The 25,881-nt window shown below is 43.8% G+C and overlaps 1 protein-coding gene across 2 annotated transcripts; it reads right to left on the bottom strand.

Moving 5' to 3' along the window:
- Positions 1-70: 70 nt before the first annotated feature.
- LOC129859105 (cyclin-dependent kinase 8-like) lies at positions 71-25,677 on the bottom strand. Of its 2 annotated transcripts, XM_055928482.1 has the most exons (13): positions 25,234-25,676; positions 16,683-16,758; positions 16,486-16,596; positions 16,065-16,205; positions 15,336-15,393; positions 14,997-15,128; positions 14,622-14,765; positions 13,573-13,642; positions 13,192-13,264; positions 12,978-13,075; positions 7,228-7,315; positions 2,059-2,211; positions 71-1,934 (listed from the first exon to the last, which is right to left on the bottom strand). In XM_055928482.1, exons 1-13 carry the CDS (start codon positions 25,359-25,361, stop codon positions 1,809-1,811), a joined length of 1,398 nt encoding a protein of 465 aa, XP_055784457.1. In that variant the 5' UTR covers positions 25,362-25,676; the 3' UTR covers positions 71-1,808. The 2 variants fall into 2 exon arrangements, with proteins under 2 accessions (XP_055784457.1, XP_055784456.1); XM_055928481.1 differs by lacking the exons at positions 71-1,934; positions 2,059-2,211 and adding an exon at positions 2,245-3,971 and having other exon boundaries at positions 25,234-25,677.
- Between the last annotated feature and the right edge of the window lie 204 nt (positions 25,678-25,881).

Below are 25,881 nucleotides of genomic sequence, written 5' to 3'. Positions count from 1 at the left end.
TAACACAGAGAGACAGACAGACACACAAAAAGACAGACAGAGACACAAAGAGACAGACAGAGAGACCCCCCAATGTCAACATTACCACTTTTATTGTCAGGATACTTGCGTCATGTAAAATATTTCAATACAGTAAAAATGCATGTTCCATATGCCATCCTCCACACAATGTGTTGGTTTGTCATCAAGAAGATAAGGCTTTGCCCACAGCAATAAAAACGGCAGCTCTCTCTCAGCACAACAGAAGCTGCTTCAACACTTTTTTTTTGTGTGAAAACAAAACGGATTAAATTATAAACTACTAAAATCGTATTTTTTATTCCTTTTGTTGTTTCTCAATAAAGCCCTCAACCAGAGCTGTGGGCGGGGCCCCACAAACTCCCAGAATGCTCCTGTCAGCAGCTCAATTCGGTCCCCAACGAAGACGCCCATGGAAGGGCGGACAGACACAAAGACACAGACGGGAAGACAAACAGACAGAGGGACAGAGACAGGAAAGACATATATTCTGTCAATGCTGGCAGTCACATAGCAGCTTTAATCTCATCGAAGCTTCAACAGGAAGAGGGGAATCCGGCTGGAAAGGGGGAGAGCTTTGGTGGAGGGGTAAGGAGAGAAGGAAATGAGGGTAAGGGAAGAGGGGAGCCCCGGGTCCACCTTCTGTTTGTTGGTCTGTTGGCTGTAGTTAAGTACCAGTTCTGAAGGTTAACTTTGTAATGGTCACAAACCTGCAGCGACGATAACTTGAACCACAGAAGAAGGAACGAGGGAAACAACAAACTGACAGCATCTGTTCTTCCTTCTCCATCTTCCTCTTGGTTTAGTCTCCATGTGTTGCTCATGGTTGAATTGAAGTCATTTTCTGTCATGGCTGATGTTGTCGCGTTATGTCATTTTCTGTCATGGCTGATGTCGCGTTATGGCATTTTCTGTCATGGCTAATGTTGTCGCGTTATGTCATTTTCTGTCATGGCTGATGTTGTCGCGTTATGTCATGGCTGATGTTGTCGCGTTATGTCATTTTCTGTCATGGCTGATGTTGTCGCGTTATGGCATTTTCTGTCATGGCTAATGTTGTCGCGTTATGTCATTTTCTGTCATGGCTGATGTTGTCGCGTTATGTCATTTTCTGTCATGGCTAATGTTGTCGCGTTATGTCATTTTCTGTCATGGCTGATGTTGTCGCGTTATGTCATTTTCTGTCATGGCTGATGTTGTCGCGTTATGTCATTTTCTGTCATGGCTGATGTTGTCGCGTTATGTCATTTTCTGTCATGGCTGATGTTGTCGCGTTATGTCATTTTCTGTCATGGCTAATGTCGCGCTATGGCATTTTCTGTCATGGCTGATGTTGTCGCGTTATGTCATGGCTGATGTTGTCGCGTTATGTCATTTTCTGTCATGGCTGATGTTGTCGCGTTATGGCATTTTCTGTCATGGCTGATGTCGCGTTATGTAATGGCTGATGTTGTCGCGTTATGTCATTTTCTGTCATGGCTGATGTCGCGTTATGTCATTTTCTGTCATGGCTAATGTTGTCGCGTTATGGCATTTTCTGTCATGGCTGATGTTGTCGCGTTATGTCATTTTCTGTCATGGCTGATGTTGTCGCGTTATGGCATTTTCTGTCATGGCTGATGTTGTTGCATCATGTCATGTTCTTTTAGAATGAGTATATTGTATTAACATACTGGGCTAATGGACTGCTGCAGTGAGGGTGGACCGGTGGGCTGTTGCCATGGACACACCCACTTCCCTTAGTACATTCTCCCTAGCGGGCATGGCGAGGGGTGGGTAAAGGTCAGGGGTCAGTAGCGGTGGGTCTGGTGTGAGTACTGCGGGGGCTGCTGGGAGGTAGAGGAGTATCCAATGCTGCTTTGGGGCAGTGATGTGCTTGGTCCGGGGTTCTGGTAGGCAGCATGTGGATTGGAGCGCTGACAGATAAATAAGGTAACTTATCAGACTCTTAATTTCCAATTTAGGTTTTTACAATTTGGTGGGATAACCCAGAAATGAGCTAAATCATGCTGTATATGGTATTGCGTGTGTGTACCATACCTGGTAGTCTGTAGTCATGAGGCCACTTGAGGTAGTGACGGGCGGGATCACTCGCACCTTCTTTAGGGGCGGGCCCTGGGCATGGCTATTGTCAGGGTTACCAGTGTGTCCCGCCCCATTGGTGTGGTTGTTCCCCTGCTGCTGCTGGTTCTTCTGGAAAATTAAACACCCACCAAGCATCCATCAACGGATAACCGTACACTAACACACACTGGAAATGCACGCAAATGTTTTGCTTAAAAGACCCAATGCAGCCGCTTTTATATCAATGTATTATATCAATATCAATTTTGTATCAATATCAAATCATTTCTGGGTAACAATTAAGTAACTAACTGTAATAGATTTCCAAGAATGTTGCTAGGACTGTCTGGGAGGGGTCTGAGTGGGGAGGGGACAACTGGAAAACAAGCTGTTATTGGCAGAGAGGTTTGGAACCCTCTGTTATTGGTCTATTAACCAATTTACCACAGTGACGTCACCATGGAAAGCTGAAACTCAATTCCATTTCAAACCTGCTGATTACAAGTTTGTGTAGAAATAATACAAAACACAGGAGAGAAAAAAACACACCGGGCCTTTAAAAACTTTATCTACATTTGACTAAACACACACAAGTCAAACATTTGGATAAACCTACTCATTCAAGGGTTTTTCTTTATTTGTACTATTTTCTACATTGTAGATTAATAGTGAAGACATCAAACTATGAAATAACACATGTGAATCATGTAGTAACCAAAAAAAGTGCTAAACAAATCAATTTCATATTTGAGATTCTTCAAAGTAGCCACCCTTTGCCTTAATGACAGCTTTGCACACTCTTGGCATTCTCTCAACCAGCTTCACCTGGAATGCTTTCCAACAGTCTTGAAGGAGTTCCCACATATGCTGAGCACTTGTTGGCTGCTTTTCCTTCACTCTGCGGTTCAACTCATCCCAAACCATCTCAATTGGGTTAAGGTCAGGTGATTGTGGAGGCCAAGTCATTTGATGCAGCACTCCATCACTCTCCTTCTTGGTCAAATAGCCCTTACACAGGTAGAAAGAGGAGGAAGGGAAGCGCTACTAAGGTACAAAATAGTAAATTTAGTAGACAGAAGCTGCTCTTTGGTAAAAGGGGAGAATTGGTCATCAAAAAGAAAGGAGGACCAAGGCACTCTTCATATAATTAATTAAAATGCCTTTATTTGTATGGCATGTTCAATAGAAACAACGTTTTTAAAAATCCGACGCATTTCGGCTGCATGGCCTTCGTCAGGGAGTACAAAAAAATAATACAATGTCCTCTTTTGAACAGTTTTTCCAATTAGCCCTAATTAGAAGAGGGAGTGGTTACAAAATTGATTGGACACACCTAGTAAGCAATACTACACACATTAAAAAGTGAAATACTGAAGCTATGTTATCATAAACATACAACTCCAAGCTAGAAGTATCTGGACACTTAGAAAGGTAGTTCTAACTTTAAATATGACTGGGAGACGTGTCAAGAATAAGACAGCAATATATTCCATAGTCCACTAGAACACAGCAAAACATGAACAACAACAGTCTAAACATTGCTGAGGGCAATTGAGCAAAATGTCCACTAGATGACAACAAATGGACCCATCACGACCCTACAGGAAGGGTGAGAAATCCATATCTTCATTTAAACCAGGGTATTTAGTAGCCTGTAGTTTGTAAATCCAAAAACTTTCCCTTTGGTTTAATTGTTTAAGACGGTCCCCTTTTCTAATAGAGGCCGGAACATGATCAATACCCATAGCTTGTAGGGAGGCAGGGTTGCCATGGTGTAAGGACTTGTAGTGCCTTGCCATGGTATGGCGTACTTGTGTTCCGCTAAGCGGTCTTGAAGGCGTCTCTTTGTCCGTCCAATGTAGAACACCTTGCACTGTGGACATTCCAATCTATAGATGACATGAGTGGTTTTGCAGTTAATGAAATGCTTGATGTAATACTCCATTTTGGAAGCTGTGTCAACAAAATACTTATTCTGTGCAATATTTCTGCAATGGTTACATTTAAAAGAGCCCTTGGGTTTGTGGTAAAGCCAAGTTTTTTGAGAGTCACCCGGAAGATAACTGTGGACTAATTTGTCATTTAGGGTAGGACATCTCTTAAAGCTTATGACTGGTGGCTCAGGAAAGACTTGACGTAGTAGCGTATCACTTTGGATGATTCCCCAATTATATTTAATGATTATTTTAATGTTCTCTGCTTCAGTGCTGTATTTTGTAACAAAATACACTCTCTCTGATGTATCACGAGGCACTCCCCTTCGCAACAAGTTCTCTCTGTCAAGTAATCCAGCCCTTATACCTGCATCTTTCAGGACCTGAATGCTGTAGCCCCGATTCAAGAAGCGATTCTCCAATTCAGCAGATTTGACACTGTAGTCTGTCTTACACAGCCTGGAGGTGTGTTTTGGGCCATTGTCCTGTTGAAAAACAAATGATAGTCCCGCTAAGCCCAAACCAGATGGGATGGCGTATCGCTGCAGAATGCTGTGGTAGCCATGCTGGTTAAGTGTGCCTCTAAATAAATCACTGACGGGGTCACCAGCAAAGCACCTTCACACCTCCTCCTCCATGCTTCACGATGGGGACCACACATGCAGTGATCATCCATTCACCTACTCTGCATCTCACAAGGACATGGTGGTTGAAACCAAAAATCTAAAATTTGGACTCATTAGACCAAAGGACAGATTTCCACCGGTCTAATGTCCATTGCTCATGTTTCTTGGCCCAAGCAAGTCTTTTCTTCTTATTGGTGTCCTTTAGTAGTGGTTTCTTTGCAGCAACTCGACCATGAAGGCCTGATTCACGCAGTCTCCTCTGAACAGTTGATGTTGAGATGTGTCTGTTACTTGAACTCTGTGAAGCATTTATTTGGACTTCACTTTCTGAGGCTGGTAACTCTAATGAACTTATCCTCTGCAGCAGAGGTAACTCTGGGTCTTCCTTTCCTGTGACGGTCCTCATGAGAGCCAGTTTCATCAAAGAGCTTGATGGTTTTTGCGACTGCACTTGAAGAAACGTTCAAAGTTCTTGACATTTTCCAGATTGACTGACCTTCATGTATTAAAGTAATGATGGACTGTCGTTTCTCTTTGCTTATTTGAGATGTTCTTGCAATAATATGGACGTGATCTTTTAACAAATAGGGCTATCTTCTGTATACCATGTCCCAACACAACTGATTGGATCAAACGCATTAAGGAAAGAAATTCCACAAATTCTCTTTTAACAAGGCACACCTGTTAATTGAAAGACATTCCAGGGGACTACCCCATGAAGCTGGTTGAGAGAATGCCAAGAGTGTGCAAAGCTGTCATCAAGGCAAAGGGTGGCTACTTTGAAGAATATAAAATATACTTTTTTGGTTACTACATGATTCCATATGTAATATTTCATAGTTTTGATGTCTTCACTATTATTCTACAATGTAGAAAATAGTAATAAAAAAAAAAAACCTGGAATGAGTAGGTGTGTCTAAACTTTTGACTGGTACTAAATATATATATATACAGTGGGGCAAAAAAGTATTTAGTCAGCCACCAATTGTGCAAGTTCTCCCACTTAAAAAGATGAGGCCTGTAATTTTCATCATAGGTACACTTCAACTATGACAGACAAAATGAGAAAAAGAAATCCAGAAAATCACATTGTAGGATTTTTAATGAATTTATTTGCAAATTATGGTGGAAAATAAGTATTTGGTCACCTACAAACAAGCAAGATTTCTGGACCTGTAACAACTTCTTTAAGAGGCTCCTCTGTCCTCCACTCGTTACCTGTATTAATGGCACCTGTTTGAACTTGTTATCAGTATAAAAGACACCTGTCCACAACCTCAAACAAACAGTCACACTCCAAACTCCACTACGGCCAAGACCAAAGAGCTGTCAAAGGACACCAGAAACAAAATTGTAGACCTGCACCAGGCTGGGAAGACTGAATCTGCAATAGGTAAGCAGCTTGGTTTGAAGAAATCAACTGTGGGAGCAATTATTAGGAAATGGAAGACATACAAGACCACTGATAATCTCCCTCGATCTGGGGTGCCACGCAAGATCTCACCCCGTGGGGTCAAAATGATCACAAAAACGGTGAGCAAAAATCCCAGAACCACACGGGGGGACCTAGTGAATGACCTGCAGAGAGCTTGGACCAAAGTAACAAAGCCTACCATCAGTAACACACTACGCCGCCAGGGACTCAAATCCTGCAGTGCCAGACGTGTCCCCCTGCTTAAGCCAGTACATGTCCAGGCACGTCTGAAGTTTGCTAGAGAGCATTTGGATGATCCAGAAGAAGATTGGGAGAATGTCATATGGTCAGATGAAACCAAAATAGAACTTTTTGGTAAAAACTCAACTTGTCGTGTTTGGAGGACAAAGAATGCTGAGTTGCATCCAAAGAACACCATACCTACTGTGAAGCATGGGGGTGGAAACATCATGCTTTGGGGCTGTTTTTCTGCAAAGGGACCAGGACGACTGATCCGTGTAAAGGAAAGAATGAATGGGGCCATGTATCGTGAGATTTTGAGTGAAAACCTCCTTCCATCAGCAAGGGCATTGAAGATGAAACGTGGCTGGGTCTTTCAGCATGACAATGATCCCAAACACACCGCCCGGGCAACGAAGGAGTGGCTTCGTAAGAAGCATTTCAAGGTCCTGGAGTGGCCTAGCCAGTCTCCAGATCTCAACCCCATAGAAAATCTTTGGAGGGAGTTGAAAGTCAGTGTTGCCCAGCAACAGCCCCAAAACATCACTGCTCTAGAGGAGATCTGCATGGAGGAATGGGCCAAAATACCAACAACAGTGTGTGAAAACCTTGTGAAGACTTACAGAAAACGTTTGACCTCTGTCATTGCCAACAAAGGGTATATAACAAAGTATTGAGATAAACTTTTGTTATTGACCAAATACTTATTTTCCACCATAATTTGCAAATAAATTCATTAAAAATCCTACAATGTGATTTTCTGGATTTTCTTTCCTCATTTTGTCTGTCATAGTTGAAGTGTACCTATGATGAAAATTACGGGCCTCTCTCATCTTTTTAAGTGGGAGAACTTGTACAATTGGTGGCTGACTAAATACTTTTTTGCCCCACTGCATGCATGCATATATATATATATATATATGGCACTCACATTTCTGACTTTCTCTGCCTTGTCCTCTGGCTCCTCCTCTGTCAGGAACTCCCTCTTTGGGTAGGGGATCTGGCAGCCTGCAAACACACTGAGTGAGAAATACAAAGAGTTATCAATCACTTTTCTTACAGGATATACCCCCACATAACCCCAGACATGTAGTAATAAATGTGCTACTCCGTTCTGTCACCTCTGGTCTCCTGGCGTTCCACCCCTACCGGGGGTCTACTCCCGCTCAGCCCAGTAAAAGCTCATTTCTGTTCTGGCACCCCAGTGGTGGAACCAGCTTCCCATTAATGTCATGACAGCTGCCAATCTTCCAAAAGTTGTTTGAAACCCTACTTCTTCAAAGCAGTGGAGGCTCCTCAGAGGAGGACCATCCTCCTCAGTGAATTTCATAAAAATGTTAAATGATCCTTTTCAGATAAAACTATACTAAATATAATCACGTCACCAAATAACTGATTAAAACACACTATTTTGCAAAGAAGGTCTACAGTAGCCTCAACAGCACTCTGTAGGGTAGCACCATGGTGTAGCCGGAGGACAGCTAGCTTCCGTCCTCCTCTGGGCACATTGACTTCAATACAAAACCTAGGAGGATCATGGTTCTCACCCCCTTCCATAGACTTACACAGTAATTATGACAACTTCCGGAGGACGTTCTCCAGCCTACAGAACTCTTGCAGCATGATCTGACATGTTGTCCACCCAATCAAAGGATCAGAGAATTAATCTAGTACTGAAAGCACAAGCTACTGCTAGCTAGCACAGCTGTGGATAAAATGTGGTGAGTTATTGACTCAGAGAGAAAGACAATAGATGAACAGTTTTGAACACATTAATTTCTTCCAAAATGAGACGTGAGACAGATTGAAAGTGAAAAGAAATGACACTTACTTTGCTAGCAAATACAGCTAGCTAGTTTAGCCTACTGAAACAACTTGCTCCAACAGAGGGATGCTATGTTAGCTAGCTGGCTATGACTTTCCAACACAGCACTGGAACTCCAAGTCAAGGTAAGCTTTTGGTATTACTACTGCGTGGCCCGCCGGTGTAACTGCATACTGACTATACACTAACACGTTAGTTCTATTAGCTATGCTGACTATGATGTTACTTTAGCTAATATGGTGGCAATGATGTAGGCTGTTTGTAAAGGTTTGGCTTGGAATGTTTTTTTTCGCCTGGTCACATACAGCTGATTTGTTGTGCATTGAAGTCCACAAGCGAAGGGAAGGAATACAACGTGGCTGCTATGAGAGTTTATGCATGATCAGGGGTGTATTCATTCCGCCGATTCTGTTGAAAAACATTTCTTAAACGGAAGCAAACGGAACAAAAACATACCTGTCCAATAGAAACTCTTGTTTTCAATGGACTAACGATTACACCCACTATCAGCTAGATGCAGGCAAGAGTGTGCAAGGCGGTATTGAATGCCACTGTCACCTCAAATTTGTCTCTTGACCTGTTTGCTCCGACATTGTAAACTTTAATTCATAGGCTAGGTTGTAGCAACTTCATGATGAGTATAGGGAAAATTAGAGTATCATGTAGTAGCCTAAACCGATCGCTGTTACATTGAACTGGGTGAATGGAATATGAATGAAAGTCATCCAATATGCTGTAATAGAAATAAGGCCATGCTCAGACCTGCCAACCCTGTCCAACTGTTTAGAGTACCAGACGGGCAAATTGGAGGTTCATGTGCTTAGACAAACATTATGCATCACACCCGGTTCAGTTCAGTCCTCTGAAAAGGTATTTAGAAAACATAAAAGATTCATACTGATAAGTACAGAACATATAATATAAATATGTTTTGTGGAATTAGCATAGATTGTCTGTATGTTTATTCCATTACATGTACAGTATAGAATGGAGATAATTATCTATAACGTTTTTCTAAGCACATGCCCCCAAGTTTAGTCTCTATAGCAGAGGAACGCTAGTCACCTCTCAAACAGGGCCAACTACTAGGGCCAGCTCACAAGTATTGGCTTTTTAGACACGGTTCCTAAGCAATAGTAAAAGCAAAATCATTTTGAACACATAAAAACAAATGATCATGTCGACACAGACTGCAAACTGGCTACACAAAGCTTAAGCAGGCTACCGCAAAGGGAATCCGAACGCTGCTCGGCAGGCTACCGCAAAGGGAATCCGAACGCTGTTCAGCAGGCTACCGCAAAGGGAATCCGAACGCTGTTCAGCAGGCTACCGCAAAGGGAATCCGAACGCTGCTCGGCAGGCTACCGCAAAGGGAATCCGAACGCTGTTCAGCAGGCTACCGCAAAGGGAATCCGAACGCTGTTCAGCAGGCTACCGCAAAGGGAATCCGAACGCTGCTCGGCAGGCTACCGCAAAGGGAATCCGAACGCTGCTCGGCAGGCTACCGCAAAGGGAATCCGAACGCTGTTCAGCAGGCTACCGCAAAGGGAATCCGAACGCTGTTCAGCAGGCTACCGCAAAGGGAATCCGAACGCTGTTCAGCAGGCTACCGCAAAGGGAATCCGAACGCCTTTCAGCAGGCTACCGCAAAGGGAATCCGAACGCCGTTCAGCAGGCTACCGCAAAGGGAATCCGAACGCCGTTCAGCAGGCTACCGCAAAGGGAATCCGAACGCCGTTCAGCAGGCTACCGCAAAGGGAATCCGAACGCCGTTCAGCAGGCTACCGCAAAGGGAATCCGAACGCCGTTCAGCAGGCTACCGCAAAGGGAATCCGAACGCCGTTCAGCAGGCTACCGCAAAGGGAATCCGAACGCTGTTCAGCAGGCTACCGCAAAGGGAATCCGAACGCTGTTCAGCAGGCTACCGCAAAGGGAATCCGAACGCTGTTCAGCAGGCTACCGCAAAGGGAATCCGAACGCTGTTCAGCAGGCTACCGCAAAGGGAATCCGAACGCTGTTCAGCAGGCTACCGCAAAGGGAATCCGAACGCTGTTCAGCAGGCTACCGCAAAGGGAATCCGAACGCTGTTCAGCAGGCTACCGCAAAGGGAATCCGAACGCTGTTCAGCAGGCTACCGCAAAGGGAATCCGAACGCTGTTCAGCAGGCTACCGCAAAGGGAATCCGAACGCTGTTCAGCAGGCTACCGCAAAGGGAATCCGAACGCTGTTCAGCAGGCTACCGCAAAGGGAATCCGAACGCTGTTCAGCAGGCTACCGCAAAGGGAATCCGAACGCTGTTCAGCAGGCTACCGCAAAGGGAATCCGAACGCTGTTCAGCAGGCTACCGCAAAGGGAATCCGAACGCTGTTCAGCAGGCTACCGCAAAGGGAATCCGAACGCTGTTCAGCAGGCTACCGCAAAGGGAATCTGAACGCTGTTCAGCAGGCTACCGCAAAGGGAATCTGAACGCTGTTCAGCAGGCTACCGCAAAGGGAATCTGAACGCTGTTCAGCAGGCTACCGCAAAGGGAATCTGAACGCTGTTCAGCAGGCTACCGCAAAGGGAATCTGAACGCTGTTCAGCAGGCTACCGCAAAGGGAATCTGAACGCTGTTCAGCAGGCTACCGCAAAGGGAATCTGAACGCTGTTCAGCAGGCTACCGCAAAGGGAATCTGAACGCTGTTCAGCAGGCTACCGCAAAGGGAATCTGAACGCTGTTCAGCAGGCTACCGCAAAGGGAATCTGAACGCTGTTCAGCAGGCTACCGCAAAGGGAATCCGAACGCTGTTCAGCAGGCTACCGCAAAGGGAATCCGAACGCTGTTCAGCAGGCTACCGCAAAGGGAATCCGAACGCTGTTCAGCAGGCTACCGCAGAGGGAATCCGAACGCTGTTCAGCAGGCTACCGCAGAGGGAATCTGAACGCTGTTCAGTAGGATAATGCAAAGGGAATCTGAACGCTGTTCAGCAGGCTACCGCAAAGGGAATCTGAATGCTGTTCAGCAGGATAATGCAAAGGGAATCTGAACGCTGTTCAGCAGGCTACCGCAGAGGGAATCTGAACGCTGTTCAGCAGGCTACCGCAAAGGGAATCCGAACGCTGTTCAGCAGGCTACCGCAAAGGGAATCCGAACGCTTTTCAGCAGGCTACCGCAAAGGGAATCTGAACGCTGTTCAGCAGGCTACCGCAAAGGGAATCCGAACGCTTTTCAGCAGGCTACTGCAAAGGGAATCTGAACGCTGTTCAGCAGGCTACCGCAAAGGGAATCCGAACGCTTTTCAGCAGGCTACTGCAAAGGGAATCTGAACGCTGTTCAGCAGGCTACCGCAAAGGGAATCTGAACGATGTTCGCTAGAAGAGTCTGCTGTTTCAGCCTATGTAAAGGTGTCTATTGTATTTCTTTGCAGCACATATATCATTTCAGGTTTTCGAAATTGCTAAAATCTAAAATGTAGTGCAAAGGCATTTTAGAAGAATTGCCTCTATAGTTAATACCGGACACGCATTCATTCTTCATCATGCAGTCTTCTAAACTCGACTCCATTTAATTCCAAGATGTTTATATTTATTTTTGATTATACTTTTGTAATGCTTTTTGTGACGTGGATCATGATTACTGTTACAATCTATCAGGTTGCGTGATCCTTGTAATGTTACGTGGAAAATACAACTAATGGAACGCAGAATTAAATGTTTTTCACACTCGCACAAATGCGACCAGTTATTTTTCGTATTTCATTTCTTTCACTAGCAAATGCGAGTGAACTGCTGGCACTTTAGAGCCCACTGAATGTCCATCTTATGTTCTCTAACGTTAGCTTGAACCAATGTGTTTACCTTTCCACAACACACGGAGTGGAAAAGGGATTTGTCCAGGTGTTAACTTACAGCTGACAGTCGGAAAACTCAGCATCACAACAACAGGAGGAGGGGCAGACATGAGGTAGCTACGTCTAATAATGATGTATTCATATCCAGGTCAGTTGACACAAACTCCGTTCATGTCTGTGTGTTGCAGCTCGAGAATCGGGATGTTAGATTTACTCAGTGGATACTTTTCTTCTTCTTCATGTAATAAAAAAAATAACAGGCCTTTTTCATTTCTGCGTACTTTTAACTCGGATCTCGTACCTTCGTACATGGACAGAGAATTGGGAAGTTGGTACGCAAAATGTTTGGCCGGTCTGCAAGCCCATGAAAACAAAACTCCCTCATCTGAAACGGCACTGACCGTCACTGCTTCAAAGAGTATCTTAAATAAATTCCTCCCCAAAAACTACACTTGTCTTTTCTTACTAGCACTGACACTGCATGTAACTACTTTACTGAAGGAAAATGTTCTTACTACGACTGGGATGTGGTTGTCTCACTTAGCCATCTTAAGATGAATGAACTTAAGTCGCTCTGGATAAGTGTCTGCTAAATGACTAAAAATGTCAAATGTAATACGTGTTATGTAGTAATACATGTAGTAATACCTGTTATGTGGTAATACATGTAGTAATAAATGTGTTATGTGGTAATACATGTAGTAATAAATGTGTTATGTGGTAATACATGTAGTAATACCTGTTATGTGGTAATACATGTAGTAATACCTGTTATGTTGTAATACATGTAGTAATACCTGTTATGTGGTAATACATGTAGTAATACATGTTATGTGGTAATACATGTAGTAATACCTGTTATGTGGTAATACATGTAGTAATACCTGTTATGTGGTAATACATGTAGTAATACCTGTTATGTTGTAATACATGTAGTAATACATGTTATGTGGTAATACATGTAGTAATACATGTGTTATGTAGTAATTAACAAGTTATAGATGTTGTATTAGGGTCCTGACTCACTCCGAGGTGGGCAGAGGTTCCTCCAGGAAGTAAGGGTCCTGCATGGCCTGCTCAGACGTGATCCTACGGATCGGGTCCATGGTCAGCAGCTTCTGAAGCTAACACAACGTTAGACACATCATGAGTAAAACACAGTGAACGTTCATACAATGTCAGCCTGAACAATGCGACAGTATGTAACAACAATCTCCAGGCAAAACTCATTTTAACTCACCAAGTGGAATGCTTTGCTGTCTGGTTTCACTTTGTGTTTCTCCATGTATTTTATTAAGCTGCAGTTTGTATACCTGTAAATAAAAAGGTGTTATTTCAGTTTGTATACCTGTAAATAAAAAGGTGTTATTTCAGTTTGTATACCTGTAAATAAAAGGTGTTATTTCAGTTTGTACACCCGTGATAAAAATGTGCTATTTCAGTTTGTACACCCGTGATAAAAGGTGTTATTTCAGTTTGTACACCCGTGATACAAGAACAGGTTATTTCAGTGGATGAGTAGAAGACATATCCAATCTTAAAATCCTAAAATAGATCTTGTCCTGAGCTGGCAGGAAGCATGCAGGCTGTCAGGCACACATGTAGAGATAACGGTACTCACGTGTTCCTTCTGAAGTCCTTCATCAGAGTGGAGTGCTCGGGCATCTTCTTGATGTCTTCCCAGTCCTTCTCTGAGGATTACATCATCAGACTGTGTCAGTGAGTGTTTGTACAGAACCCACATATTGTTTTGGATTCATACAAACCAGGACAGAATAGAACTGTGCCTAGTCAGGGTTTAATTACACTCGTCATTCAGTATTCTCTTTATATCACCGTTATCCAGGCAGGTTCAGATTACACATGGGCTCTCCAATGTTTGACCAAGGTTAACAATTTCACACATACAAGCGCCCATTTCAATGCACATAGCCGTGTCCTGATGAGTTATGGGAGTATCCAGCCCTCGTGGGGGAAACCCCCCCTATATCCAGCCCTCGTGGGGGAAACCCCCCCTATATCCAGCCCTCGTGGGGAACCCCCTCTATATCCAGCCCTCGTGGGGGAAACCCCCCCTATATCCAGCCCTCGTGGGGAACCCCCCCTATATCCAGCCCTCGTGGGGGAAACCCCCCTATATCCAGCCCTCGTGGGGAACCCCCTCTATATCCAGCCCTCGTGGGGGAACCCCCTCTATAGCCAGCCCTCGTGGGGGAACCCCCTCTATAGCCAGCCCTCGTGGGGGAACCCCCTCTATAGCCAGCCCTCGTGGGGAACCCCCTCTATAGCCAGCCCTCGTGGGGAACCCCCTCTATAGCCAGCCCTCGTGGGGAACCCCCTCTATAGCCAGCCCTCGTGGGGAACCCCCTCTATAGCCAGCCCTCGTGGGGAACCCCCTCTATATCCAGCCCTCGTGGGGAACCCCCTCTATATCCAGCCCTCGTGGGGAGCCCCCTCTATATCCAGCCCTCGTGGGGAACCCCCTCTATATCCAGCCCTCGTGGGGAACCCCCTCTATATCCAGCCCTCGTGGGGAACCCCCTCTATATCTCGGATTTGATACCAGCATCCTCTTGGTTGCCATTTTTTTCATATTTTTGTCAAACTCTGGATTAGAACTGGCAACCCTCCAACCGCTAGGCTACCTGCCGCCATGCCCAGCTCTCTCACCAGCGGGGAAGCCCATGACGTTGAAGATTCGGTCCAGCTGGTCATGGTGGTAGGGGTTACTGGTCTTGATGTCCTCTTGGCGACAGTGGAAGATGGGCTCAGATGTCAACAGCTCGGCAAAGATGCAGCCAATAGCCCAGATGTCTGACAGATGCACATGCAAGATTAGAGATGTCACACTGGGATTGGAGCACACGCCCAGTCAGACACCCTCTTGAACATGCTTACACACACACACACACACACACACACACACAAACACACACACACACAGAATTTGTCCTAGGATGGTGGAAGGATAGCTCAGAACTTCCTCTCTTTGGTGCACAGGGCAACAAAAAAACACCACCCACCCACCCCCGTGGCCGTTCTCACCGATGGCTTTGGTGTAGTGCCTGGCACCTAGCAGTAGCTCTGGTGCCCTGTACCAGAAGGTGACCACCACAGGGTCCAGATCTGCTAACGGCTTCAGTGGTGAGTTAAAGAGGCGGGCAAAGCCCATGTCCGCTGTAGGGAAACACACAAATCAATAAATAATAATGAAGTATAATGTTCAAATAATGTGTAATGAGAAGTGAATTAACTATATCCATTATATGTACTGACATAAAGCCTTATAACCTATATGTACTGACATAAAGCCTTATAACCTATATGTACTGACTAAACCTTATGAAAAGGGTGCTGAAAACACACAATGAGATTTCGTCGTACCGATCTTTACTCGACCCCTCTCTGGCCCCTCCCCCATCACTAGGATGTTGGCAGGTTTCTGAGGAAAAACAGATTACAGTTAAAACGGCATTCAGCAGTTGAAAGAATAACAAAGTGTCCTGCCCGCCACTGTTTCACATGGGGCCGGAGAAATTTAACAACTCTCAAGTTAATAGACAGCGCTATGGATGCAAGGAATGACCATCCATGAAATCAACATTTTTATTTAACCATGTTTTGCAGCTATACAGTGATTGCGTACGTTTACTTTGTTTACAAACATCGTAGTAAAACATGCTTATATTTTGGGTTCTGATGGGGTACGACACTTGAACTAAGCTCATGAGGCATTTATTAGTTACATTCTTCAAGAATCCATGGATACATATATTTAATTTATAAATCCAAAATTGATGTAGCTACTGCAGATTGCCCCTTCAATGTAATCCAAATATTTACTTCCATTATCCTAATACCCACAGTGATAACACGTTAACAGAAAGGAATTAAAGATGAATTTGGCACCATAATGCTGAATCACATGTGAATGGTTCAGGAAGTGTCAATGCTGCCCTCTGGTGGAGGAACAGTGAACATAACATCCAGCAGAGCAGCAGAACAGGACTCTCTTCTGATCTCTCCTCCCCTCTACCCCTTCCTCCCTACATCTCTGTGTAGGACCTAGTTGGTGTGCAGGAAATGGATGCTCGTTCTCCTTCGGTCTCTCACCAGGTCTCTGTGTAGGACCCAGTTGGCGTGAAGGTAATGGATGCCGTCCAGGATCTGGTAGAGCAGGGACTTGACCATTCCCCTGGGCAGCTGCAGGGGCTTCTTATTGGCCTTGGACGCTCTGTGGAACTTTATGATGTGCTGTGGATACAGGGGGCATTGTTAGTGTGTTAGTGTGTGTGTGTGTGTGTGTATTACTTTCCTTGTGGGAATCGTAAATCCCCACAAGGATAGTAAAACAAGGAAAATTCTCCCCCGTGGAGACATTTTCCAGGTCCCCACAAGGACAAAGACTATTTTAGGCTTAGGGGTGAGGTTTAGGTTTACAATTAGAATTAAAGATAGGGAAAATAGGATAGTGAATGGAAATCAAATGTAGGTCCCCACAAGGATAGTGAAACATACAGGATGTGTGTATTACCCAGAGGTCATGCTCGGCGTAGTCGAAGAGCAGCCAGACTTTGCGGTCTGCGTGTGACAGGAACACCTTCTGCAGTGAGATAACATTAGGATGCTTCAGCTCCCGCAGTAGCTAGAAGAAGAAACATTCATACAAACATTATGAGATGTCTCACAGACCCAGGTTAAGCCTGCTCTTGAGCTAAACACAACACTTACTGCAATCTCTCTGCAGGCAGACATGGAGATGCCAGTGCCTTCAATCTGCTTGAGGGCGTAGTCCTTATCATCCTTCCTGCAGACAGAGAAGATACAGCATCATCCCCAGTTCACCACAGTTCCCATGGGGCCTTGCTACACAGAGATAATGGAGGCTGGCTGACAGCTGGTGGAACAGGAGTGGGAAAGGGGGATACCTAGTCAGTTGTACAACTGAATGCATTCAATGTGTCTTACTCATTTAACCCAACCCCTCAATCAGAGGTGCGGGGGGCTGCCATAATTGACATCCACGTCGTCGGCACCCGGGGAACAGTGGGTTAACGGTCTTGCTCAGGGGCAGAATGAAAGATTTTTACCTTGTCAGCTCTGGGATTCGATCCAGCAACCTTTTGGTTACTAGCGCTCTAACCACTAGGCTACCTGCCTGGCCGTGAGAAGATGGAAACATGCTTCAATTACCTCCCGATTTAAGTAAAATAGTTATTGGTCGTGTACATATATTTTGCAGATGTTATCAGGTTTCTAGCTCCAACACTGCAGTAATACATATCAATACACACAAATCCACTAAATAAAATGAAAGGAATTAAGAAATATCAGAACAAACAATTACAGAATCCGTATATAATGTACAGTGCATTCAGAAAGTATTCAGCTATCTTGACTTTTTCCACATTTTGTTAAGTTACAGCCTTATTCTAAAATTGATTAAATTGTTTTTTCCCCCCTCATCAATCTACACACAGTACCCTTCATTAACAAAACAGGTTTTTAGACATTTTTGCAAATATTTTAAAAATAAAAAAACAGAAAAATCTGATTTACATAAGTATTCAGACCATTTACTCAGTACTTTGTTGAAGCACCTTAGGCAGTGATTACAGCCTCGAGTCTTCTTCGGTATGACGCTATAAGCTTGGCACACCTGTATTTGGAGAGTTTCCCCCATTCTTCTCTGCAGATCCTCTCAAGCTCTGTCAGGTTGGATGGGGAGTGTCGCTGCACAGATATTTTCAGGTCTCTCCAGAGATGTTCGACCGGGTTCAAGTACTGGCTCTGGCTGGACCACTCAAGAACATTCAGAGACTGGTCCTGAAGCCACTCCTGCGTTGTCTTGGCTGTGTGCTTACGGTCGTTGTCTTATTGGAAGGTGAACCTTCGCACCAGTCAGAGGTCCTGAGCGCTCTGCAGCAGGTTTTCATCAAGGATCTCTCTGTACTTTGCTCCGTTCATCTTTCCCTCGATCCTGACTAGTCTCCCAGTCCCTTCCGCTGAAAAACATCCCCACAGCATGATGCTGCCACCACCATTTTTGTTTTTGTATTTCACCTTTATTTAACCAGGTAGGCCAGTTGAGAACAAGTTCTCATTTACAACTGCAACCTGGCCAAGATAAAGCAAAGCAGTGCGACAAAAAAACAACACAGACTTACACATGGGATAAACAAAAGTACAGTCAATAACACAATAGAAAAATCTATATACAGTGTGTGCAAATGGAGTAAGGAGGTAAGGCAATAAATAGGTCATAGTAGCAAAGTAATTACAATTTAGCAAATTAACACTAGAGTGATAGATGTGCAGATGATGTGCAAGTAGAAATACTGGTGTGCAAAAGAGCAAAAAAGTAAATAAAAACAATATGGCGATGAGGTAGGCAGTTGGATGGGCTATTTACAAATGGGCTATGTACAGCTGCAGCGATCAGTAAGCTGCTCAGATAGCTGATACTTAAAGTTATTGAGGGAGATAAGTCTCAAACTTCAGCAATTTTTGCAATTCGTTCCAGTCATTGGCAGCAGAGAACTGGAAGGAAATGCGGCCAAAAGAGGTGTTGGCTTTGGGAATGACCTGCTGGAGCGCGTGCTACGGGTGAGTGTTGTTATGGTGACCAGTGAGCTGAGATAAGGCGGAGCTTTACCTAGCAAAGACTTATAGATGACCTGGAGCCAGTGGGTCTGGCGACGAATATGTAGTGAGGGCCAGCCGACGAGAGCATACAGGTCGCAGTGGGTGGCATATGGGGCTTTGGTGACAACACGGATGGCACTGTGATAGCAAACTGGATGCAGTCTGAGTAGAGTGTCATTTACAAAATAGCCTCCAACATCGCCGAAGTCGAGGATCGGTAGGATAGTCAGTTTTACGAGGGTATGTTTGGCAGCGTGAGTGAAGGAGGCTTTGTTGCAATATAGGAAGCCAATTCTAGATTTCATTTTGTACTGGATATGCTTAATATGAGTCTGGAAGGAGAGTTTACAGTCTAACCAGACACCTAGGTATTTGTAGTTGTCAACATTTTCTAAGTCAGAACCGTCCGGAGTAGTGATGCCAGTCGTGCGGGCGGCAATTGGTTGAAGAGCATGCATTCATTTTACTACCGTTTAAGAGCAGTTGGAGACCACGAAAGGAGTGTTGTATGGCAATGAAGCTTGTTTGGGGGTTTGTTAACACAGTGTCCAAAGGAGGGCCAGATGTATATAGAAAGGTGTCGTCTGAGTAGAGGTGGATCAAGGACTCACCCACAGCAAGAGCCACATCATTGATATATACAGAGAAAAGAGTTGGCCCGGGAATTGAACCCTGTGGTACGCCCATAGAGACTGCCAGAGGTCCGGACAACAGGCCCTCCGATTTGACATACTGAACTCTGAGAAGTAGTTGTTGAACCAGGCTGTTTTATTTATTTATTCTTTTTTACCTTTATTTATCCAGGTTTTTTCTCATTGAGATAATATCTCTTTTCCAAGAGAGACCTGGTCCAATAGCAGCAGGGGGAACAACATTTCAGACAAAACAACTTACACTATCACAACATTAAACAAAACTATAAACAAACACACATACAGTACAACAATTACATATTACATTAAAAACACAAACATCTTGACTAAAAACAGCTGGCCTAAAAACAATTACACTCTTCTATGATATATACATCGATCAAGTGTTTAACTTCTTATGGCTGCAATCCCGTTAACGGGATGATATGACAACAGCCAGTGAAAGTGCAGGGCGCCAAATTCAAACAACAGAAATCTCAATTAAAATTCCTCAAACATACATGTATCTTATACCATTTTAAAGCTAATATTGTTGTTAATCCCACCAAAGTGTCCGATTTCAAATAGGCTTTTCAGCGAAAGCACCACAAACGATTGTTAGGTCACCGCAAAAATCACAGAAAAACACAGCTATTTTTCCAGCCAAAGACAGGAGTCACAAAAAGCAGAAAGAGATAAAATGAATCACTAACCTTTGATGATCTTCATCAGATGACACTCATAGGACTTCATGTTACACAATACATATATGTTTTGTTCGATTAAGTTCATATGTATATCCAAAAACCTCAGTTTACATTGGCGCCATGTTCAGAAATGCCTCCAAAATATCCAGAGAAATTGCAGAGAGCCACGTCAAATAACATAAATACTCATCATAAACTTTGATGAAAGATACATGTTTTACATAGAATTAAAGATACACTTGTTCTTAATGCAACCGCTGTGTCAGATTTCAAAAATCTTTACGGCAAAAGCACAATATTCAATAATCTGAGAACAGCGTTCAGCCACAAAAGGAAGCCATACAGTTACCCTCCAAATTGTGCAATCAACAAAACTCATAAAAAGCATTATAAATCTTCACTTACCTTTGCTGATCTTCGTTGGAATGCACTCCCAGGACTCCCACTTCCACAAGAAATGTTTGTTTTGTTTGGTAATGTCCATCATTCATGTCCAAGTAGCTACTTTTGTTAGCGCGTTTAGTACACATATCCAAACGCTGCAGTCGGACGAAAACTTCAAAAAGTTATTTTACAGGTCGAATAAACTTGGCAAACTAAGTGTTGAATTAATCTTTAGGATGTTGTTATCATAAATATTCAATAACGTTCCAACCGGAGAATTCCTTTGTGTCTATAAAAGTAATGGAACGCAAGTCGATATCATGTGGAATGCGCGTCACCAGGACCTGGCTCTCTGCCAGACCACTGACTCAAACAGCACCCATCCGGCTCAACATCACAGTAGAAGCTTCATTCAACGTTCTACAGACTGTTAACATCTAGTGGAAGGCGTAGGAAGTGCAAACAGATCCATATCCTACAGTGTTTTTAATAGGCGATGAGTAAAAAAATAAAAAAATAAAAATAAATAAATCGACCAACCTCAGATTTCTCACTTCCCGGATGGATTTCTTCTCAGGTTTTTGCCTGCCATATGAGTTCTGTTATACTCACAGACATAATTCAAACCGTTTTAGAAACTTCCGAGTGTTTTCTATCCAATAATACTAATACTATGCATGTATTAGCAACTATGGAGCAGGCCGTTTACTCTGGGCACCTTTCATCCAAGCTACTCAATACTGCCCCTGCAGCCATAAGAATATAAACTCCATCAACGAAAGTAGATCATCACATTTTAAAATGTTCAGGAGAGAATTCCAGGACCACGGTGCTAAGTAACTAAAACTATTTCTACCATGACCTGTCCTAATTTTTGGTACTGTTAGAAGCAAATCAGAATGGGACTGTAATTGATATTTATTTACTGACCTGACTAAAAAAAGAACAGAGATAAAATGGCATTTTACCCAATATGGCCTTATAAATCAGTGTATACCACTGTTTAAGCCTACGCAAGGTCAATAACGACCAGCCAACAGCGCTGTAGATAACAATGATGTGTTAGACGTTTCTGATTTGTAATGAACCTGTCCTTTGCTGTTGTTCTGGGATTGATTTGCACTTCTTGCACCAAAGTACGTTCATCTCTAGGAGACAGAACGCGTCTCCTTCCTGAGCGGTGTGATGGCTGCGTGGTCCAATGGTGTTTACACTTGCGTACTATTGTTTGTACAGATGAACGTGGTACCTTCAGGCGTTTGGAAATTGCTCTCAAGGATGAACCAGACTTGTGGAGGTCTACAATTTTTTTTCTAAAGTCTTGGCTGATTTCTTTTGACTTTCCCATGATGTCAAGCAAAGAGGCACTGAGTTTGAATGTAGGCCTTGAAATATATCCACAAGTACACCTCCAATTGACTCAAATGATGTCAATTAGCCTATCAGATGCTTCTAAAACCATGACAATTTTCTGGAATTTTCCAAGCTGTTTAAAGGCACAGTCAACTTAGTGCATGTGAACTTCTGACCCACTGGAATTGTGATACAGTGAAATAAACTGTCTGTAAACAATTGATGGAAAAATGACTTGTGTCGTGCACAAAGTAGATGTCCTTACCGACTTGCCAAAACTATAGTTTGTTAACAAGAAATTTGTGGAGTGGTTGAAAAATGAGTTTTAATGACTCCAACCTAAGTGTATGTAAACTTCCGACTTCAACTGTATGTAAATAAGGCATCTGTTTTTATTTGTAATAAAATTGCAAACATTTCTAAAAACCTGCTTTTGCTTTGTCATTAAGGGGCATTGGGTGTCAATTTTTAATTTAAGGCTGTAACGTAGCAAAATTTGGAAAAAGGGAAGGGTTCTGAATACTTTCCAAATGCACTGTATTTGATGGTGTGTAGACAGTATGGACAGTATATTAAAATAAAAGGTGTGTGCAGCAGTAGTTATATAGGATGAGCCTTGACTAGAATACAATATATACACATATGAAGTGGGTAAAACAGTATGTAAATATTGACCAGTGTTCAAAGACTATGTACATAGGGCAGCAGTCTCTAATGTGCAGGGTAGAGTACTGGGTGGTAGCCGGCTAGTGGTGACCATTTAACAGTCTGATGGCCTGGAGAAAGATGTTTTTCAGTCTCTCGGTTTCAGCTTTGATGCACCTGTACTGTCTATGCCTTCTAGGTGGTAGCAGAGTGAACAGAGTGGTTTGGGTGGCTGAGGTCCTTGTTGGCCTTCCTTTGACACCGGGTGCTGTAGATGTCCTGGAGGGCAGGCAGTGCGCCCCCGGTTATGAATTGGGCTGATCGCACCACCCTCTGGAGAGCCCTGTGGTTACAGATGTTGCAATTGCTGCACCAGGCAGTGATACAGCCTGACAGGATCCTCTCAATGGTGCATCTGTGGAAGTTTGTGAGGGTTTTAGGGGCCAAGCCAAATTTCTTCAGCCTCCTGAGGTTGAAGAGGCGCTGTTGCCACCATTTCAGGTTGTCAGTGATGTGCACGCTGAGGAACTTGAAGCGTTTCACACTTTCCACTATGATGCTGTGGATGTGGACGTCCTGTATCTGCGGTCTCTAGAAGTCCACAATGCGCTCCTTCGTTTTGTTGACGTTGAGGGAGAGGTTATTTTCCTAGCACCACTTCGCCAGGGCAGGCCTACCACTGTTGTGTCATCTGCAAACTTGATGATTGAGTTGGAGACATGCTTGGCCACACAGTCATTGGTGAACAGGGAGTACAGGAGAGGGCTGAGCACGCACCCTTTTGAGGATCAGTGTAGTGGAGGTGTTGTTGCCTACCGTTACCACCTGGAGGTGGACCATCAGGAAGTCCAGGACCCAGTTGCACAGGGTGGGGTTCAGCCCCAGGGCCCTGAGGTTAGTGATGAGCTTGGAGGGTACTATGGTGTTAAAGGCTGAGCTGTAGTTGATTAACAGCAGTCTTACATAGGTATTCCACTTGTCCAGATGGGATAGGGCAGTGTGCAGTGAGATGAGTCATCCGTGGACCTGTTGGGGCGGTATACAAATTGTACTGGGTCTAGGGTTTTGGCTAAAAGGTGATATGAACCTTAACTAGCCAATCAAAGCACTTCATGATGACAGAGGTGAGTGCTACAGGGCGATAGTCATTTAGTTCAGTTACCTTTGCTTTCTTTGGCACAGGAACAATGGTGGACATCTTGAAGCAAGTGGGGACAACAGACTGGGATAGGGAGCGATTGAAAATGTCCGTAAACACTCCAGTCTGCACATGCTCCGAGGACACGGCTTAGGATATTGCATGGGCCGGCAACCTTGCGAGGGTTAACACGCTTAAATGTCTTACTTACTTTGGCTACGGAGAACGAGAGGTCACGCAGTAGTTCTTTTTCCAATGGTCAAATTAACTCACAGATTGGTCTTGGGTACTGTATAAAAACCTACAACTATTACCAGGGGGACCCTTCTCATATGTATGCTTTCACTTTTCACAATTAAAAGTGTGTGGGCACAGGATGAATATTGTAAATAGATATCTGCCACGTGGGATTACAACTCAACAAGCATTAAATATCAGCCAACTGTCACAGGAGACAGTGCCACCAATCAATCACCAATATAAAAGCATAATTATCATAGCCTACATTTTTTTTTTCTCTTTAAAAGCACATAGCTCTGTATAAAACGGTAGGTAAAAACGTTGCATTTGGTCATATGTGGAAATGTGCCTTACCGTCTTTTGAATTTTGTGTAACTTCTAGTCAAGGAAGCATAATGCTAAATACATTGGCACACTCCACCTACCAAGACCATTGCCAAATATGGTGCGCTGTCACCTACTTTGTATAGGAAGCCTTGAGGCTGTACCACCCAGCACATCTAGAAGGCAGTGGATTTCATACCTAACCCCTCCCTTGAGATGATGTTTCCTTAGTTATAGTGAAACATGTCGATATGGTCATCATTTTGACAGTCGATTTCAATGGTAGTTGAACTGCTAAGGGCCAAAAGAGCTAGATTTACAACTAAAAGACCGAAATAACATTTTTGCATCAAACTGTCAAAATGAAAAACATATCGACGTGTTTCACTATAACTAAGCAAAAAACATCTGGTTTACCATTAAACATTATTTCCCCCCATAACATTTCTACTCTTTAACGCTCCATATTAACTCATCCTCCACGTTTACTGGATTGGTTAAACAGTGCAGAAGAGAACCTCCCCTGACAGTTGTTTTTCTTGTCAAGTCCAGTATTTTGGGGATCTCGTTTCAGGCGTTTCTTTTACGCCTGCTACGTAGGTTAGCCTCTGGTTTGCTTGGCTGCGTCAGTGATAGGCTGGCCTACTTCACTACGTTGTTGATATTGCTGCGAAAAATGTAAAAATCTGATCATGTAAAAATGACAGCATAATCTGATACCGAAATACATCCTCAGAATTCGGTTTAGAGCAAAACCTGTTTCCTGGCTGCAATACCCCGACGTGAGCTGTTGTTACAACACCCCCGGTTATGTTCTGTTTCATCTGTGAGCGAAGGCGCCCTTATAAAAACTGCTTGATTGAACTGCAATCAACGATGTCAAGTGTAGCGGATGGATTTTGCGTACACACTGCACCGTTAGCACGGGGATAGGCCACTGATGACAGTGGTCAAATCGAGGCAGTAAATTTTGTCATGGAGCTCGAGCCCCAGTTCTCCAGATGAGATTAAGTCTCCGGAGTGTATTCAGTGGGTTCTTCAATCTACTAGTGATTTTCATCGCACTACGAGTTACAAATAGGTTTATTGATGCCAATAGCATTCGGAGATGGGGCCTTGAAAACAGGGGCAATTAACGAAGACAACGGAGTTATTTTATTTAGAGACGGGCGGACATGAAGGCCTTCTTACTGGCTATATCAATATAAACTTACCCATCTTTTCGCTTTGCTTTATATACATGGCCGTAGGTGCCTCTTCCCACTTTGCATCCCTCATATTCAAACAGGTCCTCTACACGTTCTCTCTCCCCGGTCAGCATCACTTTGAAATCATAGTCCATCTTCTCTGTTGTTTTGGTCAATTATCTTCTGCTTCCTTTTAAAGCGCCGCTTAGAAGGCAACTTACTTCACAACCCGGGTTAGAATTTTTAGTTGCCTTCCCTCGCGTCGCTCTCTCCTCAGCCCTGTTTCCACATCTAACCGCTCGGTGTATGTGTACCAGAGAAGATGCAGGATTCTTATCGGGGCCAGGTATGGGAACGATTGCTAACCCTTCTCTGTACTCTCTTGCTACTGCGTTTCTCCAACCGGTATCTCACTGGGGAGAACAGAAATTCCATGCACGGCTTTGTCGTAAAATGTCGTTATGTAGACTGTACAGAAAGAGACGGGAGAAAAGTGTTTAGAGCACCACGTGGACTTTAACTCTTTGTAACGTAAAGGGGCTAAAATTCACACAAACAAAAATATAGTATTCTGCTCAAAACTTTGGTACCTCTGCAGACAGTTTAAAATGTCCCCCCTTCACGTTTTATGGCAATTACTCCTCTCCTTAATAATACATTGATGTGGATGTCCAC

Source organism: Salvelinus fontinalis, chromosome 7 (genome assembly GCF_029448725.1).
Source record: "Salvelinus fontinalis isolate EN_2023a chromosome 7, ASM2944872v1, whole genome shotgun sequence".
NCBI lineage: Eukaryota > Metazoa > Chordata > Actinopteri > Salmoniformes > Salmonidae > Salvelinus > Salvelinus fontinalis.
Note: the sequence above shows the minus strand (reverse complement) of the source record. Positions and strands in the feature narration are given on the sequence as shown.

What these genes read in the sequence shown, in the direction of transcription:
- LOC129859105 (XM_055928481.1), bottom strand. Translation starts at nt 25,361, where the DNA reads ATGGACTATGATTTCAAAGTGATGCTGACCGGGGAGAGAGAACGTGTA. An exon ending in CTGCCTGCAGAGAGATTGCA is followed by an intron (nt 16,597 to 16,682) that starts GTAAGTGTTGTG and finishes TTCTTCTTCTAG; the next exon opens with CTACTGCGGGAGCTGAAGCA. An exon ending in ACGCCGAGCATGACCTCTGG is followed by an intron (nt 16,206 to 16,485) that starts GTAATACACACA and finishes CTGTATCCACAG; the next exon opens with CACATCATAAAGTTCCACAG.